The sequence below is a fragment of the Colias croceus genome, chromosome 16 (genome assembly GCF_905220415.1).
Source record: "Colias croceus chromosome 16, ilColCroc2.1".
NCBI lineage: Eukaryota > Metazoa > Arthropoda > Insecta > Lepidoptera > Pieridae > Colias > Colias croceus.
In genome coordinates this window covers 7763284-7782460 of record NC_059552.1, presented here as the reverse complement: position 1 = coordinate 7782460, position 19177 = coordinate 7763284, and the positions used below count along the sequence as shown (strand labels likewise).

At 35.0% G+C, this 19177-nt stretch overlaps 1 protein-coding gene across 2 annotated transcripts; it reads left to right on the top strand.

Annotated features, from left to right (window-relative positions):
• Positions 1-12: 12 nt before the first annotated feature.
• LOC123698345 lies at positions 13-15814 on the top strand. Of its 2 annotated transcripts, none has more exons than XM_045644941.1 (11): positions 13-298; positions 2277-2386; positions 3372-3408; positions 3483-5613; positions 5900-6053; positions 6428-6518; positions 6766-6930; positions 7203-7390; positions 13278-13432; positions 13598-13817; positions 15073-15814. In XM_045644941.1, exons 1-11 carry the CDS (start codon positions 244-246, stop codon positions 15403-15405), a joined length of 3639 nt encoding a protein of 1212 aa, XP_045500897.1. In that variant the 5' UTR covers positions 13-243; the 3' UTR covers positions 15406-15814. The 2 variants fall into 2 exon arrangements, with proteins under 2 accessions (XP_045500897.1, XP_045500896.1); XM_045644940.1 differs by having other exon boundaries at positions 7182-7390.
• Positions 15815-19177: the final 3363 nt, after the last annotated feature.

Genomic DNA, 19177 nt, shown 5'->3' with positions numbered 1-19177 from the left:
AGCACTGGCCAAATCAACAAGCGGCAGAACGTTTGCGTTTTTGCAAATATTAGCAAAAATCATTTTACTTTAAATTTTTATGTCTTTTATTTAGCTTCTTTCTTTCCAAACGTTTTTACTATATTTTAGAATTTTTTCATCCCCCTTCAGTGATTGGAAATGTACAGAATTGCAGTTTTATGACAGATGTTAAAGTGTTAGTACGCGCCAGTTTACCAAGATCATTACAACAAATTAACGATAATGGAGAAATCTCTTGTCAGCTCCAGTGCAATGGCCTCTACCAGTGATGCAAAAGGTAAAAACACTCATGAAATTCCCGTTAATTTCTTTCGGCATCTATTATAACGCGACCAAATAGAAAAGGTTGCCATGTTACTTTGGCATTTAGAATTGCGATGTTTGTTGTTACTGTACTTATAAATTAGTATAATATGTATTTAATAAATTGAAGTTTTTAAACCCAATATATCATGCAACTTGAATCCTATAAGTATCGTTTATCGCATAATTCATGTTACGAATAAAAAAAATGTGTCATTTTCCATTGGTCGTATGTGCGCACAAAAACATCAATACGATTATAATTCGTTCAAAAATATGTTTCATAAAAAATGAATGTATCAATGCGACTGATATTCATTTATGCGTTATTTATATTGAAACTTGTTAAAGCGAATATTATGTAACATTCGAATAAACGTAAACAGAGAAGCAATTTTGTTTATTTTAAGGTTATAATATGTAATGACAGCCTGGGTTGTTTCGTAGCCGACTTCACTCCACTCAACCAAATCAATAACTTGTAATGTGCACTTCAGTTGCAATGCCCATGACATGCATTATCTTATCATGAATTTATCTGCACAATGTATTAATAAAGCATTTTTTACATTATAATAATTACTTTCTAATTAGAATATATTCACAGAATTTGTCTGATTATCCCAACTAAACCCTTCTGCTTATTACAATAGTATTTAATATTTATGTATAATGTGTACTACCTATTGATATTGATTTTTACACCTAGGTATTAATACATCCAGATATAATGTTTGTATTATACCACAGTACTAGGTACATAGGCTATTAGCCTAGGCAATGTGGTAATTGAAAAGAGACATCAACAAAACTTTTTAAATATGAACGAAAATCTTATTTTGATTCAAAAACAGTTGCATAATATTCAATTTTTGTTATTGGATAGTTATAAGGCATTCTCATAGCATAAGTAGCTTTTGCCTACAGCTGTGCTTATATTCTAATTTTATAGCAATACCATTCTTGAATCCACCTAATGACAGCAAAAAATTTTATTAAATTCAGTTCAGCCGTTTGGAGGATTTGTTGACAAACACACACATGAAAGAAACATAATATCTATGTCACTGTAAAATTGTAATCACCGTTGATTCTGTTATGGTATAGATTTTTTTTATAAAAAAATAATGCATTTATTGTAAGCAATATGTCACAAATCATAATTTTTCAATATACAATAATTATTATCGCACAAGTAAGATTATAATTTAACCATCTTTACAATTTATGGGTACACTAGTGGTCCGCCCCGGCTTCGCCCGTGGTACATATTTCGCAATAAAAGGTAGCCTATGTCCTTTCTCGGGTATCAAAATATCACCATACCAAATTTCATGCAAATTGGTTCAGTAGTTTAGGCGTGATTGAGTAACAGACAGACAGACAGACAGAGTTACTTTCGCATTTATAATATTAGTATGGATAATTATATTTACAGATTAGTTTTAAATTTTAATTGTATAGTAGAATCGGAAGAAACACTATCCATTGGTGAAAATACAAGGATTGAGACTGCAACATATTTGAGTTTATGTTTGAAAAAGGCAGACAGAATACTTTGTTTTATTACAATACTAACTTTCCGCACGCGGCTTCAAAGAAGCCTGTGCTTTCAAAGAAAAAAACATAGATAGTTCCCATTCCTGTGAGATTTCTAGGATAAAACCTATCCTATGACTGTGTTAATCCAAGGTACCCTCTATGTGTGAATTTATAATATTAAATTATTAACTAGTAAGAAGTAGGATATTAAGATAATATGTTGAATGATAATTTTGAGATTATAACGCAAGTGGTGTGACTGTTAATCAATGATTTAGTAGAAAATTCTTTTCAAAATTCTATTAAAAAATTTAGATAGTATTCTGTATGTTAAGACAATATTCTGTATATGAAACATATCAAAATAAAATATAATAAAATAATTTAGGTAATATGTATTTAAATTTCAGACGACCAAGTCCAACAAGTGTCGACAACAGCAAACACATCAGAGAATCTCTTTCCGGAGAGTCCAGTGTATGAGCCAGAGGATGAAGTTTACCTCATAAAAGATGACTCCGTAAGTTTATTATTAAATGACTGAATGATGAATATTATGTGTGTTTCTAATGAAAATAAAAAACGACGTGTGGCACTCGGGGACTGCCGCGGTAAAGCTATTGCATGCTATGCCTTCAGCCACACCTCTGCCCGTCGGAGTGGGGAGCGTGAGGTTTTTCGTTACGGAATTTCTCGATTCGGTCCCCGCGCTCAAGGCCCGCGATAGAAGCTATACAATAGTTTAAAAATATATTTATTTCATACACACAATTTTTCAATGACTGAAAATGGATGGGTCCTCGTAAGTTTACAAAAACCTATGTCTATGTTGCAGTCAGTTTTTGATTGAATGACTAGCGCGTTCATTGAATGATGATTATTCTGCCAATTCTCAACCTTGTTCTTGTGGACGTTTAGAAAAGTTAAATTCTCAGCATAATATTACATTATGCCAAGTATTATATCCTCTCTGTTCAAACGTCTTTGTTACAAACAGCGGTTTGTAGTTAGCAAACTAGTTGGACATTGAGTGACGTCTGTTAATAACTCAGGCCCCGGAACCACAGACACAATAGAAAATCTATTGTGTTTGGGACCGATTGGGCCGATTGGGCCATTGGGCTCAATGGGTTAATGAATGTTCGGCCTAGACATTTGAATGTTTTCATTCATTCGAATAGCAGATTCAATCAGATCCATAATCTACCAACATTTATTTCTACATAACTATTTTGTTTTATTTGTCGACTCTGACCTGTGCATGTCTTCTTTAGTTATTCCTGATGGTACATTATCTATATGGCTTATAGATTTATTGAATAATAAAATATAAAATGTATTTCAAATATCATCATAACAATATTATATGAAAACTATTAACATTTTATGTCAATCATTGCTAACCTGACTACATTTTACTTTTTCACTGGTAATTGTGTTGTCTTCAGGGCACTGCATTATAACCATAAAATAGTATAATTTTCAATTTATTAATGTATTCCCAGATAAAAAACACCAGTGTTGCAGAAGCAGAAGCAAAAGGTAATAAAGTAATCTGTTTGGACCTAAATTGTAAGTTTGAGATATTCCTTATTAATTATTATTTTTTTTAACAGGTGACTCCATAACTCCTGTTAAGCGTAAACTATCGGAAGACAGTTCTGATAGCAATGCGAAAATTCAAAAAATTGACTTAACCGATAATGAAGCCGCTGAAGGGCCAGCCTCTTGGGCTGACTCTCAATCTTTGGATGATGAAGTTTCTAGTATAACCAGTGTAGCTAAGAGGAAATTAGAAGACGAATTACCATCAACATCTCGCGTTCGCACCCCTGTCCGCTCTAGCCCCAGAAAAGTATTAAAACGTAGTAACAGTGCTGATGTGGCTACCCCGAAAACACCAAAAACGCCAAAATCGCGTTCTGTCAGTGTTGACATAAGCAAAAATCGTAAAACACCAAGAAAAGGCCAACTTGACTTTGTCAAGAAGGATGAAGACAGTCAAACTAGAAATACTGACAGTCCGAGCCGCCCGAGTGTGGAATTTGTGAGAGAAATACTACCAGCCAAAATTCCAGAAACTATCGCCGAGGAGAGTATATCGGAACCGCTTAATGACTCCCAGAACATCTGCTTAGCTCTTTCACCAACACCTGAAGATGAAGAGGATAGTTCAAAGGCGAAAATTACCAACTATAGTAGTGAACCCACAGTGGTAAAGGATAGAGATGAAGTTATTGGTCCCAGTGAGATCAAAAAAGCTAAAAGTGACAGCTATGTGTTCTCAGACGCGAATAGTACAAATTCAATAGGAAAAGAGTTAAATAAAGGTAAAACTACCGATCAAGAGAGTACAGACAGTATAAGTTCTGTAGGCTTAGATAGCCCTGAACTTATTGTGCCAACTGTTACATCGAAATTGATATCCAAATTATCCAATGGCAATTCATCTACGCCAACCGAACTGGCCAGTGCTAAAAATGGTACATCAGATAACATCACACCTGATATCGCAATGTTGAACGGCAATAAAGTAAAGCGAGGGAAAAATGAGTCATTCCGGGCTAGCAATACTACAACGCCATCGACTATATCACCTTTACAGAATGGACATTCGATACCAATCAGTACTCCACAAATACCAGTTTTCGATATCCACGTCGCACACAATGACGATTGCGAGTTTCTGTCGCTGTATGTCGTACGAACAGATAACGATGTAGGGATGGACATGTGCAAGGAATATCAGCGGATATCAAAACGTTTCACTATCGATCCCTATTTAGGTGATGTGTCCGTTAGCACTTCACCATCAAGCGTAACAAGCGGAGGAATGTTGAATCTTCAAAACAGGACATCATTTGCATCAACAGTCAGTTCTACTTCCACATCCAGCAACCGCACAAGCGATGGAGCATTTGTTGTACCTCAACCACCTCGAAAATCGGTGTCCAATCCATCAACATCGGTCAAGGGTTTTGATGGACTGATGAAAAAACTCCAAGAGATATTCTCGCACATCAGAGAGGCCTCCATTGAAGATAGCAATCGTTCTTTGAATGAAGAAAAAGTGTCAGTTGGAATACAAACATCCGACTTGCTAAGTAACGGCAGTGCTAGTCCTGAAGAAGTTGGGAAATGTGATAAGGCAACACCAAAGAGCTCCTTAAAGAAAACAAGGGTGCGCGGAAGACGGCCTATTGCAGGAAAGACGAAACGTGCGCTCTTGCCAACACAGCACGAAGAAGCAGAATACGCGCAAGCAATGTCACCCGAACCGACTACTACAAATGGAGACAATGGCAAAATGTCTCCAAAAGACATCAAGGACGAGAAACCGCTTTCAGCTTTAGTTGGAACACCAAAATCAGTATCCAAATTGAAACAAAAGCGACGACCTACTTCACCGCGGCCGGCAACGCCGGTGGAAAAAGTTGTAATCAAACCAGAATATCCAGGTTTTGCACCTGACACTGTAGTATTGGCCAAATGGGTTGACAAGCGCTACTACTCAGGGAAAGTTCTAGAAATCACAGAACCAAACAAATATCTGATTAAATTCGATGATGGTCAGAGCAAAGTGCTTTTAGATGACTTCATAATATTTGGCGATATGAAAAAGCTGCCATTACAAGGTCAATCCGTGTACGCTTTGGTGGATGAGGAGCAGAATTACGAGCCAGGCTTAGTGCTTGACGTCGAAGAGAATAGCAATGGAACTGTCACCTACAAATGCACAACTGACGGGTAAGATAAATTACGTTTTGAACACTTTGTATAAAAATGCCTTTTTCTACTATCTCCAATTTTAAACCTCAATTCAAAGTCTTCAAATTTTGAGTCTCAATCTATTCATTACATTTTTCGTTGTAAACATCGTTTTTCATTTTCTACATACGAAATAAATCGTGGTTTATTATTATTTTGCTATCCAAATTGCGCAACAATCAACAAAACAATATACCCTAAAATTTACCAAGTTACATTATCTTGTTTAAAAACTTCTCAATTCATTTGTACTTAAATTCTACAGGGACACGATAGTAATAGTAACAGCTAGTGAGTTATACCTCACGGAAGACCAAGCCAGGTCTCTAAAGGAGTCTGGTAGACCTCGCTCACCCTCTGCACCAGCAACACCTCGCCGACGACATAACAGAGAACTCGATCTGGATAATATTATACAGGTAATTGTTAGCCAACTTTATCTACAAAATGTATATTTCTTTAGTTAAGGTGAATATCTATGCAATATTCAATCTATCTCAATCTCTCTCCCTCTTTTTTTAAATAATGGGAAACGATTAGATTACTTAAAGTAATATTAAGTGGTGTGAAAATAACATTAGAAATCGGGAAAAATGAAAGCACTGGTCTTTCATTTTTCCCGATTTGACCTGTATTTTTCTTTATTAAATGAAGTTTCCACTAGTTTTCAAACATACGTCCTCTTTCGTCACGAGTGTGTTAGAAATTTAAACCTGCCTTATTCTTTTGCAAATCATAGTTATTTCAATGGCAACAACTATGACAAAATATACTAATTTTAAAACCAATCCAGGGCCCGCGCAGCGCTCGCAGCCGGGACAAGGGAAATTCGAGCGCTAGGAAACGCGTTGCATCACCAAAGAGCCCTAAAGCTTCGACATCAGGTATTTGTTTAAAGTTAAAGTGAACACACAAATTTCATATAACCTATAATAATAACAACTGTACATTAATTTATTTTAGTATCATGTTTTTTATACCCTATACAAATTTATAACATTATTGTTGTTAAAATAAATGCTTTCTTTCTTTCTAATGATAACAAACATCTCTCGGGCAATCTTTTAATAGGCGATTGTGAGTATTCAATTGTATTTTAAATAGCATTAAGCCTACATCCATGTTCTCTAGGGGTAAAAACAAAAAGCACCCCAGTGGCCGGTCGTAAGCGGCTAGCAAGTGAGTCGAGTGAAATGAGCGAAAGCAGTAACTCAGCTCCGCCGGTACGGTTGGAGGAAGTGACGGGCGTGGAGCCAGAGGTGCAGAAGACACCCCGAAAAATTGATGGAGTTAAAGGTAAGTGATAATAAACATAACAGAAAAGGAAAGCGCTTGTAACACACGTGGTAATGAATGCAGCTTCTGTCGCATAGCGTAATTCCAAAAAGTATCGTAACAACATTTGAGCCAGATTTGGAGTATCTTTGTTAAACTTTACTATATATTAATTTGCAAACCTAACTTAGGTTTGGAAGTTTCTTTATTTGGGAATTTGTGACGTTTTTAATACATTTAACATAGAAACGCTCAATTCTACAACCTTCCAGCCGGTCCTCTCCAATTGAAAGGTGCGGCGAAACAGAACATTGGCAAGAAGAACTCCAAACTGACTAAATTTGAGAACGACGAAGATACCGTATCGACTTTGGGACCTATACCGCCTGCGGGAAGCACTCTGTTCGCTGGACTGCATTTCCTGCTGACTTGCACTGAACAGCCAAGGCTGGTGGACAAGAGAGAACGGGAGTCGGAGAAGGTAGGATTTTTTTTTATTTTATAGGTATTTTTTTATTTCAGGAAATCCAGATTTTTTATTTCCTAATCGTAGGGTTTTTGCATTGCATATATTTTGAAATTATCTTGTGTATTCCTTTGCGTAGCTGTATATATAAGGCACAAAAAAACTGCAATATTAATTATTTGAATAAAAGTAAAAATAAGTGTAAATCAAAATCAAAACTACCATAATCAAATCAATATTACTAATAACCCCTTCTCTATGTACCTGAGACCAATGTCTGAAACGGAAGTTTATACACAAATTATGTCATTAAATAATACCACTGCAGAGGGATATGACGAGGTGTGTACCAAAGTTATTAAACAATGTCAAGCAGAATTGGTACCCGTACTGACACATTTAATTAATTTGTCCTTTTCTTGTGGTTCTTTTCCTGAAGAACTAAAAATATCTATTATTACCCCCTTGTTTAAGAAAGGAGATAAAAATAACATAGAAAACTATAGACCCATTACTCTTATACCTATCATATCCAAAATTTTTGAGAAATGTATGTCTTTGCGCTTGAGAGAGTTTAGCGATAAGTTCCATATAATTAAAGATGAACAATTCGCCTTTCAAAAAAACAAATCTACCAATGATGCAATTTATTCCTTAACATATTCAATTCTTCAAAACATCGACGCAAAAATATTGACTACTGTATTATACTTTGACATGTCAAAAGCGTTCGATAGAGTGTCTCATGAATTATTATTAAAAAAATTAGAGGCATATGGAATTCGGGGGATTGTGTTAGATTGGTTCCGATCATATCTAAAAGATAGAAAACAAAGTGTTATTATTACTCGGACTAATAAGACTAATGAGAAAGAAAAATACCAATCAGAATATATATTTAACCAGTGTGGTGTACCTCAAGGAAGTGTCCTGCGGCCTATTTTATTTTTGTTTTATATTAATGACATTATAGACATAACAAATCGTAAAATAATTCTATACGCAGATGAAATATCGATAATTTTTGAATCTGACATTAAAATCTTTGACATTATGAATTTTAACAACGACATTATAAATAATCTGGACAAAATGATAAAATGGCTTAGCACAAATAATCTTAAAATCAATCTTACTAAATCTAACTACATGACATTTTCAACTCCTCTGCGCAATAATTTAAAAATAGAATATGATGATGTTATAATGGAAGAAAAAAGTGAAACTTCATTTTTAGGTATAGTTTTAGTCAATGAACTTAAATGGTCATCACACATTAATAAGGTATGTAGTAAAGTTAATAAATTTGTATATGCCCTGAGACGCCTACGAAAAATTACGGATTTAAGAACCACTCTATCGACTTATCACGCTCATGTAATATCTATCTTGAGATACGGTCTTATAATCTGGGGTAATGGCGTAAACATCAGAAAAGCGTTCATCTCACAAAAAAAATGTATACGCGCGATTTGTGGCGTAGGTCCGTACGAATCGTGTAAACCGCTATTTATTAAACTCAAGTTGTTAACTTTGCCGTGCTTATATATTTACGAAGTTTGTATTTTTGTAAAAAGACATAAATATCTCTTTAACACAGCCCAAGAAATATACAGCCACGACCACCGTCATCCAGATAGACTTGTTTACAATAAAACACCCAGGACCACTTTGTATACCAAAAATTGTCATGCTATGTGTATTCGTATATTTAATAAACTTCCCGAAACTATAAAAATGTTAAATATCGGTCCTTTTAAGACAAAACTATATGAGTGGCTAAATAACAAAAATTTCTATAATGTATCTGAATATTTAAATTTGTAACATATTAGGTTTAATTTTATTTATGAATCTATACATATAATAAAATCGTAGGAAAGTCAAAACTGTACATTAAATATTTTTTTAAAATAATACATAATCCATGATCTATAATCGATATAGAAGCCAAAAATATAGTTTTTAGAATTTTTGTCTGTTTGTCTGTTTGTCTGTTTGTCGGTTTGTCTGTTTGTCTGTATGTATTTCCGAGCTAATCTCAGAAAGTACTGCATAGATTAACTTCAAATTTTGCATTAATGTTCCTGAGAGGTCGGGTGAGGATAGTTTAAACATATTATCATGATATCACCTTCGGGGGAGGAGCTGTGGACCTTTATTTTTCTTACATATTCCGTGTACTACGACAGCGTACAATCTAAAGACTCATGTTTAAATGTTGGTTTCGAGTAAGCCATGCTATTATCTAGCTTTACAAAATAAAAACTATGTCATTTACGTAATTTGGGCAGAGAAACAGTTAAATGAATCTTAGTAGTATAAAGACAAATTTGAAACAGCGCCATCTATTGAGATTTCATTAAAATCAAATCAATTTACATAATATTAACGCTTCTTGCAAATTTATAATTTAAATATTATGCTGTTGGTGGGGTTTTTTATTTGTATCTTTTTAACCCATGTCTTCCCAGAGTCCACTTCAGGTACTTATATTTTATGTGAAGTGAGGGTAGATGTTTATTATTTGATGTCAAACAAGACACCATTTAACAGTTAATATTGGTAATAATAGATTGTGTTCATTGTTGACATTTTTAAAAATCCTTCTTGCGTTCCCACAAAAGGTAAGTTGTAGCTTTTATATTTATTTCTTTATAATAATTATATAGTTCGACTCATGTTTTTAATTAGAATTGAAGTTAAGACAAAATAAGAATATGATGAAATTCTATTTTTATTTATAACACGCCCAAAGAAGGTCACTTTACTTCTTGATAAAATTTTATTTGTTAGTAGCTTTTTAATAAAATTAGGTAAAGATATCTTTTGATTTTTTTATTTACAGATTCATAAAAATTGATGATTTGTGTGAGGGTGTAGTAGAAATTAGTATCCTTGCGCGTGGTCAATTGTTGACTAAAGTTAATGTACAATCATTGGAAGAATCTTGGGTAGTTTTAGAGTATATTTTTTATTTCGGGAATGAGAGAAGGGGCAGCCAACCACGTATCAGCGTGCGTGCGTGAGAATCTACCTACGTTTTAGTACCACAAAAGAATGTAATTTTGAAACGTAAATATTGCACTCACAACTACTGTACAAGTATGATTTTAATTCGTGCTTTAAGGTTATCTGATTGTTTTATGTATTATATTATCGTTATGGCTATCGCGGTACAGATCGTACTGGGATAGTACATATTATTTATCAATTTAATATACGTACCACACCAAGTAAAATATTTACAATCATACCAAATGGATTAACGCGGTATGTACATAAGGCGGTCTTATCGCTTACTAGCGATCTCTTCCAGACTGCCCAAGGTAAGAGATAAAGAATTATACTCATGATCCAGCAATTTTCAACCGAAAAAGAAGTTTTTCTGTAATTAGTACATAGGTAGTTGTTTCATTTATTTATTTTAAATACCTAATTTTACTTTTAATATTTGCCCATTTGCATTACATTCAGTTTCCATAAAACTTATAAAAATTTAATGTTTATTTCTGTCTATTAAAAAAGCTCCTTTTTAGATATAAATAACAAAAACAACTTTTTTATTAAAATTTGGGAAGATATTATTATCTATGTGTTAATAGAACAATACATATAGGAAATTATGTTACGATTTTATACAATGAAAATAGGTAAAAAATAATTAGCAGGTGTTGTTGTTGAAAATTGATCCCGAACCCAAAACTGCAGTTAATTTTTTTTTTGTCATTTAGTGTTTATAATTTCATGTCAATTGGTTCATTAATAAAAAAAAATTATGATCATTTAAATAATCACGGCGAACATTTGCTAAGGCATTCATATACAGGGTGTAATCGTTAATCGTTAAGTGTGCTTTTGTGCTTTTTGATATTTCTCGATTTTTTTAAATAAATCGAGAAATATCAAAAAAATTATCTTTAAACCCTCCCATACATTAAGTACATATGAAAATTGAAATATGAATATCCCTTATACATTTAATATGAAAGATTTTAGCTTTCTTTTTCTTTTTTTGGTTGTCTGCTTTAATTACTTCGCAAATTTAAAGTGGCATTTTCCACGCTTTTTCCGGACATTTTACGCATTTTCCGGATATATTCCGGACATTTCCCAGGCATTTTCCGGACATTTTCCAGGCATTTTCCGGACATTTTCACGCATTTTCCGGATATTTTCCAGGCATTCCCCAGGCATTTCCCAGACATTTTCCACGCTTTATCCGGACATTTTCACGCATTTTCCGGTTATTTTCCGGGATTTTCCCAGGCATTTTCCGGGGATTTTCCAGGCATTTTCCACGCTTTTCCCGGACATTTTCACGCATTTTCCGGATATTTTCCAGATATTTTCCAGGCATTCCCCCGGCATTTTCCGGACATTTCCCTGACATTTTCCGGGGATTAGCCAGGCATTTTCTACGCTTTTTTCCGGACATGTTCACGCATTTTCCGGGGATTTTCCAGGCATTTTCCACGCTTTTCCCGGACATTTTCACGCATTTTCCGGATATTTTCCAGGCATTCCCCCGGCATTTTCCGGACATTTCCCTGACATTTTCCACGCTTTTTCCGGACATTTTCACGCATTTTCCGGATATTTTCTAGATATTTTCCAGGCATTTCCCAGGCATTTTCCGGACACTTCCTTGACATTTTCCGGGGATTTTCCAGGCATTTTCCACGCTTCTTCCGGACATTTTCACGCATTTTCCGGATATTTTCCGGGAAATTTCTGGGTATTTCCCAGAAATTTTCCGGGGATTTTCCAGGAATTTTCCGGATATTTTCCAGATATTTTCCAGGCATTTCCCCGGAATTTTCCGATATTCCGGATATTTTCCGGACATTTTCCGGGTATTTCCCGGACATTATCACACATTTTCCGGTTATTTTCCGGGATTTTCCCAGGCATTTCCCGGATATTTTCCAGGCATTCCCCCGGCATTTTTCGGACATTTCCCTGACATTTTCCGGGGATTATACAGGCATTTTCCACACATTTTCACGCATTTTCCGGATATTTTCTAGATATTTTCCAGGCATTTCCCAGGCATTTTCCGGACACTTCCTTGACATTTTCCGGGGATTTTCCAGGCATTTTCAACGCTTTTTCCGGACATTTTCACGCATTTTCCGGGGATTTTCCAGGCATTTTCCGGGGATTTTCCAGGCATTTTCCACCCTTTTACCGGATATTTTCCAGACATTTCCCAGTCATTTTCCTGGCATATTTTGGAGATTTTCCAGGCTTTTCCCGGACATTTTCATACATTTTCCGGAGATTTTTCAGGCATTTTCCACGCTTTTCCCGAAAATTTTCACGCATTTTCCGGATATTTTCCGGACATTTTCCGGGTATTTCCCGGACATTTTCACACATTTTCCGGGGGATTTTCCAGATATTTTACAGGCAATTTCCGGATATCCCCGGAGAATGCCCTGGATTTCCGGAAAGTACGTAAGTTTTTTAGCTTAGATTAGTAATAAATTCTATTAACAATTCTTTGAATTGTTTATTGTAGTACGTGTTTACTAAATAATTGTATGTAAAGTAGTAACTACTATGCAGTCGCTATTCCACGCGGACGAAGTCGCGGGCACAGCTAGTATAATATAAAATGTGTAAATTTTATCATGTGACAATGAAATAATGTACTTTTTATATAAAATAATGTTGCGGAATTTGCACGCCATTTATGGCTAATGTGTTGATTCTACCTAAGTATAAGTAATATCTTTGTACACACATTATGCAAATAAAGAAATTTATTTATTTATTTATTTATTTGGTTTTATTGATATGTCTCTTCATTAAAAATTGTTTTTGATCAAAAAATGTGATTACAATCAAAAGTGGTACGGGCATAGTTATAACTTTATTTGTATTTGTACATTTTTAGAGTCATGACACGCGTCACTATTCTTCAGAAGAAGACGGTGAAACCACATCGTCAATGGTAGGAACCGATACTGAGGAATTGGAATTCTGCGATCGTCCATTCAATAAGGAGCGGCTGAAGGAGCAGTTAGAAGCTGGAGGTGGCATTGTTTACAGGTATTGTTTAAAATAATTATTTTTTAATTTTAAATTTACATTTTTTATTTTTGAATTGTCGTGTCAAAATAGGGCACAGGTTCTTCATTCATAGTGTTTTATTTTTCTTTTTTATCTATTGTAAACTTTAATGCAAACGGGCACATTGATTGATTCAACTTGCAGCGACTTCGACGACGTGCCAAAGAGCAAGTACGCGTCGTGCATGCTGATCGCGCCGCGGCCGTGCCTCACGATCAAGTACATCCTGTGCCTCGCGGCGGACGTGCGCGCCGTGTCGCACGCGTGGGTCGTGCGCAGCTGTGCGGCCGGCCGGCGCCTCGACCCCGACGCGTTCCTGCTGCCCGCCGGCTTCGCGCTGCACCGCCGCGCCTACGTCACCTGGGTGAGTGCGCGCCTCGACCCCGACGCGTTCCTGCTGCCCGCCGGCTGCGTGCGTGCGTTGCGTTGCGTTAACGCTGCGTGAATGCGTTGCGTTTACGCTGCGTAAGTAACAGCAACGTGGTGCTGTTGCGTGACCACGTGATTCTGCTGACAGCTGCGTGAGTGACAACAATGTTATTCTGCTAGTAGCTGCGTGAGTGACAACAATGTTATTCTGCTAGTAGCTGCGTGAGTGACAACAATGTTATTCTGCTGGTGGCTGCGTGAGTGACAACAATGTTATTCTGCTAGTAGCTGCGTGACTGCGTGAGTGACAACAATGATAGTCTGCTGGTGGCTGCGTGAGTGACAACAATGTTATTCTGCTGGTGGCTGCGTGAGTGACAACAATGTTATTCTGCTAGTAGCTGCGTGAGTGACAACAATGTTATTCTGCTAGTAGCTGCGTGAGTGACAACAATGTTATTCTGCTGGTAGCTGCGTGAGTGACAACAATGTTATTCTGCTAGTAGCTGCGTGAGTGACAACAATGTTATTCGGCTGGTAGCTGCGTGAGTGACAACAAAGTTATTCTGCTGGTAGCTGCGTGAGTGACAACAATGTTATTCTGCTAGTAGCTGCGTGAGTGACAACAATGTTATTCTGCTGGTAGCTGCGTGAGTGACAACAATGTTATTCTGCTAGTAGCTGCGTGAGTGACAACAATGTTATTCGGCTGGTAGCAGCTGCGTGAGTGACAACAATGTTATTCTGCTAGTAGCTGCGTGAGTGACAACAATGTTATTCGGCTGGTAGCTGCGTGAGTGACAACAATGTTATTCTGCTGGTAGCTGCGTGAGTGACAACAATGTTATTCTGCTAGTAGCTGCGTGAGTGACAACAATGTTATTCTGCTAGTAGCTGCGTGAGTGATAACAATGTTATTCTGCTAGTAGCTGCGTGAGTGACAACAAGGTGATTCTACCGATAGCTGTCAATTACATCCAACTCATACTGTACAGTGTATTTTTAGTTATTTCGATTCCCGGTCGAAGCAAGTGAATTTTCGAAAATCTTTGAATGGAGTTATATTTCTTTTTAAAAATTAAAAATGTCCTTTTAGCACAATTTATCTTCAGTATTTCAAGTACTTTTCCTCCAGGGCCCATCGAAAATTTCCACACTGTAAATCCAAATTTTATGCTTTTCTCACTTACGTAAGCATAAAATTATGAATTCTAGTTGTTCCAAATTTATATCACAAACTTTATTTACAGGTTCCACCTTCCGGCAAGCGGAACACGACATTCTTCGAAGACAAAGTGATCCTCATATGCGGGGAACAAGACACGTTCGTCAAGTTTTGGGGCAGAGTCTGCACACTAGCCGGAGCTACCACTCGAGTGGTGAACGAAGAAGACCTCAACATGTCGGGAGCCTATGCTCTAATTGCTGACTTTGACTGTCCCCACGAAGTCCAAAATAAAGCGAACCAAGACAACATACCAATAGTTTCTCCGACGTGGGTGAAACAGTGCCTCATCGAAGGCAAAGCCCTCCTGCCAACCAGCCACGACCGGTTCTCATTTATGTATACGGAGAACGAATGATCCTGGGACTTCAAAAAAGTGCTCATTATACGTGAATATTGACACATGGTGAGTGCTGTGACAGGGACACGATTTAGTGATAGTGCTAGTGTAAGTGTTGGTGCAAGCGACACTTTAACTTCTTGAGTAAGTGTAAGTGACAGTGTTGGTGCCAAAGTGACGCTAATGGTGGTTAAATGGAAGAATTTGGAACTATTACTGGTGGAATCTTGGATGATCTCTTAAATAAGGACTTGGAACACATTCCGTTGTTAAATATAGGAGTGCGTGGAGGCTTCAGTCTTATAGATGGATTTAAATGTAAATTTATAAGTGTATGTGCATAGTGTAAGGATGATGGTAAGATTTCTCAAAGAATATGTTAATATAGATTTATGAGATAAAAATGTAATCCTTGAAACTACGATCTCAGACAATTACAATAAGATTTAAATATTGAACTGCTATTTGCTCATTAAATAGAACTCTTGTGAAAATATAAAATAACTTAAGCACCATTCTCTCTCGGATACAGGATGTAATATTTCGAAAAATATCTATATTAATAAATTTACTATGAGAATTCTTGCCCTACTAATCTAGTATAAACACTATAGGACTAAAGTGTCTATGCATTTACGAAATGTATGGTTGAGCATTGATAAATTCTTACAGAATCTATCAATATCTTACTATTATTAACATAATGTGTACAAAACTATTAATAAATATACATAAGCTCATGTAATAATTAAGCTCTGTTACATAGTTATAGATGTACAGAAAATTTAAGGTAATGCACAACCCCTCTTATGAATACTAAGGTTTTTTTAAGAATTATTAAGGGCCAAAAAAGATCATGGTCCTGTAATAGAATTATGCTAAGAAGTATGAATCTATTACAAATAAATTTAACATCTAATAAAAGGTGCATGAGTCAAGTTGCATGACATGCCAGTTATGCATGATCAAGCAATTGCAGATTTTCTTTCCTTTTTATATAGGTACTATTTAGAAATTAATATTATTTCTATTTGAAACTAACTAACTTACGTTTTTTTCCATAAGAACTATCCTCGTACTTCAAGGAATATTATAAAAACGAATTAATGGAAAAGGCTCAACCATTCTCAAGCTTTGCGCTTACACTTAACATTTGGCGATTCATTTTTATTAATTTATTGTTGAAGGCATATTACTAGCGACAGCTTTATTTATTGAAAAGTTATCATGCTTTTTCGTAAGTATAAGCTAGTTTTAAGGTAGTTATAAGAAATGCTGCTGTTATTATTTGTTAAAAATTGATGGTTTTTCAATAAATACTGATGTCGCTATTATAAAAAAGATCAACTCAACTGTACCATGTATACTGATTTAAGCCTAGGCTTAAATCTGTATACTTAGTAAATATTATCCAAATTTATGCCGCCTCCTTGGTACAGTGTTAAGCCGTGAGTTTAATTCCTGGTGGGGACAAAGAAAAGTGTCTCGGTCTGGCAAGAACACAGAACCTGCTTGTCCCTAAAGAAAATCGATCAGTGAAACTTATGTATGCATAATGCATCTGCCCCATACCCCACTAGGAGACAAAGGACTTCACATATTATTTATATTATAATATATGATGAAGTTTAAAATAAAAATGTTCACATTCATACAAATTCCATTTATTTATTAATATTTATGTTAAAAAGATTATCTGTAACTGTGTTGATCATTAAAATTCTGGCAAAGTTTGATTTTTTCAAACGTATGTCATGCAAAATGACTATAAGTCTTATCGTTAATTATATACCTAAGGCTGCTAATAATGCACCATATTAACCCATTTTTGGGTTAATTTCACCCATACTTGCTCATAAATCATAAAACAATCATAACTTTAAATTGTATCATAACCCCATTTTGATTTATTTATGTTATAACTCATGTATTGATAAATCTTTATTAATCAGAATTATTGACAAACTTATTTGACAAATTCATAATATATTATCTTGGTAATCATTCGATAATCATTCTAGACTACATGCATAGTATAAAGAGAACAAGTAGGCCAACTCCCGGCGTTTAGGAGCGCACGGTACCTAAACTCGTGAGGTGCAGGGTTGTCACTTGTCACGTTGATATCTATACTAATATTATAAAGCTGAAGAGTTTGTTTGTTTGAACGCGCTAATCTCAAGAACGAGATTCGATTTGGACAATTATTTCGGTGTTAGATAGCCCGGAGCAATGCGGGTGAAACCGCGGAGCACAGATAGTTTTAAATAATTGTATAAACAAACAACGACCGCTCATAGCAATGGCGCGGCCCTCACGAGACTGGTCCATGATGAGAAGGAACCGAGCGGCGTTGTGTGCGTGCGTCAAGCATGCGTATACCTTTTTTCGAAGTTAACTTACTTGTTTTCTTTATACTATGGTACATAATTAAATATCATAATATTTTATTTCTAATCATGACTTATTTTGATCTTTAATCAACATAGTACTATGAACATTTATGATTAAGGAGAGTAATAATGTTTTTTTTTTCTCTTTAATAATCATTACATTTAAATAATAATATTGTACATCAAAATGTATAATAAATTGAATATTAATTAAATTATTTTTTACATACCTTGGTATATATTTTGTAAATGATATGTAATTATAAACATTTCAATTTGGGAAACATTATTTTAAATCCAGGATTTTATTTCAAGAATATGTTTTCAAGGAAATAAATAATAATCATATGGTTTAAAAATATATCAAAAATTGTGCTAAATTATGTGTAAGTATTTCACTTTAAAATTATAATATAATATGTAATATGCTTGTTTGTTTGTATGTTACAAATAAACAGGCCACCTACTATGTGTTAAAAATTAAATAAACCAATCCATGGATGGATATGGTTATAATAATAAAGGTTTGTACAAAATAAATAAAAACGCGGGTGATGTTGTAGGCAACAATTAGGACTAAATTTCAATTAATATTTTTTGAATTTTTCATTTTCATTATGTTTTCAGTTTTTGAAAATCAGTAATACTTCTAAAAATTATGAAAAGTGAAATTATTTTTCAATTATCTATATTCTATTTCTATTTTCTATTCTATTTCTATAATTTTTTACTTCAACATTTATTCGTTTGAAGCATTGAATGATTTTCTTATGTTCTTGTTTTTTCTAGTATAAAGTAAGTACTAATAATATTTTTTGTGTATAAATAATTTACCTACAGAATATATGAAATGTGTTCCTTTTTGTTAAATGTAATGAACAAATAAATGTTAGTCGTAAGTTCTTATGTTTAATATTATTTGCATGTGCATTGTTCTCAAAAAGAACTAGTCTTTTTTTGTTATATTTATTTTCTTAATAATTGCATTGTAATATTCATCAGGTATTCGTCGAGAGCTAAAATCTGACACTCCCTACATTTTAATCATCTATCGATCCACACACTGGTGGCTTGGAAGTCACCTGAGTGGCGACAAGGTCACGCGTGCTTACGACTTCTAGTGTCTTGTTAATTAGATTTTTATGATTATATCAAATAATTTTACCTATTCTTACACTACAGAACTGCCATCTTTCCATTTACTTATCCATAAAACCTATACCTGATGAAACCTAATTTGTAATAAATTGAACTGTTTCTATTAGCTTAGTGAAGTTTCAATGAGCCTACAATCTGTTTGATGAGAATTGATATAAACATTATCATAAAAACCTTGTTATAGTATCACTTAGCAAGTATGGATTTGTACATGGTGACTAGCAGCCCGCCCGGCTTCG

Coding starts and splice junctions, on each gene's coding strand:
- LOC123698345 (XM_045644940.1), top strand. CDS start 244: ATGGAGAAATCTCTTGTCAGCTCCAGTGCAATGGCCTCTACCAGTGAT. Junction 5,614..5,899: donor TACAAATGCACAACTGACGG/GTAAGATAAATT, acceptor TAAATTCTACAG/GGACACGATAGTAATAGTAA. Junction 6,931..7,181: donor AAAAATTGATGGAGTTAAAG/GTAAGTGATAAT, acceptor ACAACCTTCCAG/CCGGTCCTCTCCAATTGAAA.